Source organism: Gavialis gangeticus, unplaced genomic scaffold, assembly GCF_001723915.1.
Source record: "Gavialis gangeticus isolate Ggan-Ray unplaced genomic scaffold, GavGan_comp1, whole genome shotgun sequence".
Classification (NCBI taxonomy): domain Eukaryota; kingdom Metazoa; phylum Chordata; order Crocodylia; family Gavialidae; genus Gavialis; species Gavialis gangeticus.
The window spans coordinates 10,271,872-10,273,948 of NW_017729013.1; the positions used below are offsets into that span (position 1 = coordinate 10,271,872).

The 2,077-nt window shown below is 44.6% G+C and overlaps 1 protein-coding gene across 1 annotated transcript in view; it reads right to left on the reverse strand.

Annotated features, from left to right (window-relative positions):
* Positions 1-235: 235 nt before the first annotated feature.
* RHBDD2 (rhomboid domain containing 2) overlaps positions 236-2,077 on the reverse strand; it is a gene marked incomplete at its 5' end in the record, with an annotated part of 23,962 nt that continues 22,120 nt past the window's right edge. Inside the window, one exon of the mRNA XM_019511501.1 lies at positions 236-1,545. Coding sequence (XP_019367046.1) covers positions 1,167-1,545 — 379 coding nt within the window. The remainder of the gene's footprint in view (positions 1,546-2,077) is intronic.

Genomic DNA, 2,077 nt, shown 5'->3' on the forward strand with positions numbered 1-2,077 from the left:
GGGGTTGCATTCTGCATGAAGATGCACACAACAGCCACTGTCAGTCTTCATCCTCACACTACAATCTCACAGTGCTCATTTGCCATTTCAAAATGCTTGTGGTAAAGCTCATTAGTTTATAAACACTGGAGAATATTCTAACATCTCAACAAAACCTGCAAAAGAGAGTAACAACTACCTACTGTTTGATTCACCAAGTCTCTCTTCTCAGGTCCCTCCCTCTTAGATGTATTAGTTTGTATGTAGTAGCTTAAGTCTCCAGAGGAGTCACAAATCCCTTCAACAACATTCTCTAGCCCCTTTAGAGGTCTTGAAGGCACAGCTGGCACTGTGGGCCACATGCCACGTTACTGCAGGTGTCTATTGTGGAGGTCAAGGCAAGGCAACATGTCTGTGAAGGGAATGCAGTCTGCATGGCCAGTGCCAATAAGGGACTCAGCAGCACATTGCTGCTGAGTCCCTTGGGGTAACAGGGAATGCAGCCAGCCATCTACTTCACCCTAAATACTTCACCTCACTTCACACTAAGCTTGTTCTTAGGCACATCCGTATTGGAAAATAAACCTTATGCACAGATCCATCTTTCTCCATTCATTTAACATTGCAGTTAAGTCAGGGCCTATTACAGAACAGGCAGGTTATCCCCAACCCAAGAGTAATCTTGGATCAGTTGGGCCCTGTCTGTGCTAAACCTGAAACCAAGATGAGGCCCCTCATAACATTCTGACAGAGTGGAGGGATGCAACCAAAACTGGACCTGTGCTAGTCCTTGTAATCCAATTAAAATCCAGTGTTTTGACAGACAACTCTTTCCTATAGCTGAACTAAGTCAAGGGACAGGTATACTGTAACCAGGACCCACTCCTAGCCTAGATAGGGGAGATTTATAACCAGTAGCAAGGGAGCTGACCATATGAGATACACAGATGCAACAAATACAGCTCCCAACAAATATCAAAAAGAAAAAAGGAATATAAATAAAAGAAAACTTGATGAGGGTTAAAAGCCCATAAGTGGGCTCCACTGAGACCAGCAAGTCAGGGGGCACCACTGATTAGTTGCTTTGACCACAGTCAATCCAGTTAAAATAAAAGTTCTTAGAAGCAGTCTCATGTCTTAGTAGTGCTATGCTGCAGGCTATTTTCCACCCTTGTCTCAGTGGACCATCAGGATATTTGGATTTCTGACAGCTCCAGTGAAGTAGCTGCTCCTGCTGGCAACCCTGGTGCTTGCTGAAGCTTTGCTTCCAAGTTCTCCAGCCCTACAGACATCTGAGAGTAAGGCAGCCCTTTATGTTGGAGGGAAGCAGAATCAGGTGGTAGGCAGCCATGTCCAGATGAGGCACCAAAGTGGTTCTGTATGTAAAATTCTCCAAAGGCAGTGCTGGTTTGGTATGGGGCAGGAGCGTGGATGTAACCTGGTGTGTAGCTATGCCAGGATTCCAGGCTCTGGGCATTAGGGTGCTGTATCTGCATAGTAGGAAGTGCTGGAGGTGAAGGGCAGTAGTAGCTCTGAGTGGGGTATGAGCCCGGCACTGGATTAATCCTGAACAGAAAGGGAAAAAATAGTGTTACATGGTGTTTACACTTGGCATTTCCCAATCTCTGCACATGCCCTGTTGGCAAACTTCATTGTTCAAAATCACCACAAGCATGTAACAGGAGTCACTCTACAACAGCAAGCTGAGCTCAGTTGCTACAGAATACTTAGCAACGATATACAAAAAGCCTGGCATTACTTATTAGAAATAGACCCATACTCCTCAGTGGAGGTAATGTGGATACAAGTCTCTCATTGGCACGAAACATGCCAATCCTCCAAAGCAAGGTAAGATTTCTGTAACCATCGCCATTGAAATTGTGTCTCCTTTAAGCTGTTAAATCAGAAAGAGCACCTGTCAAGCATTATTTACCAAGACACGAAGCCATCAGAGGAGGAAGAGAGTTGGCAGTATTTGGGTAAGAAATTCTAATATAATGAATATTTCAGAAGTGAGCATCCAGAAACAGCAACTGCTAGCAGACGGCATGAATCAGAAGATGCTCTACTTAATACATTAACCTTTCAGGACTACCTA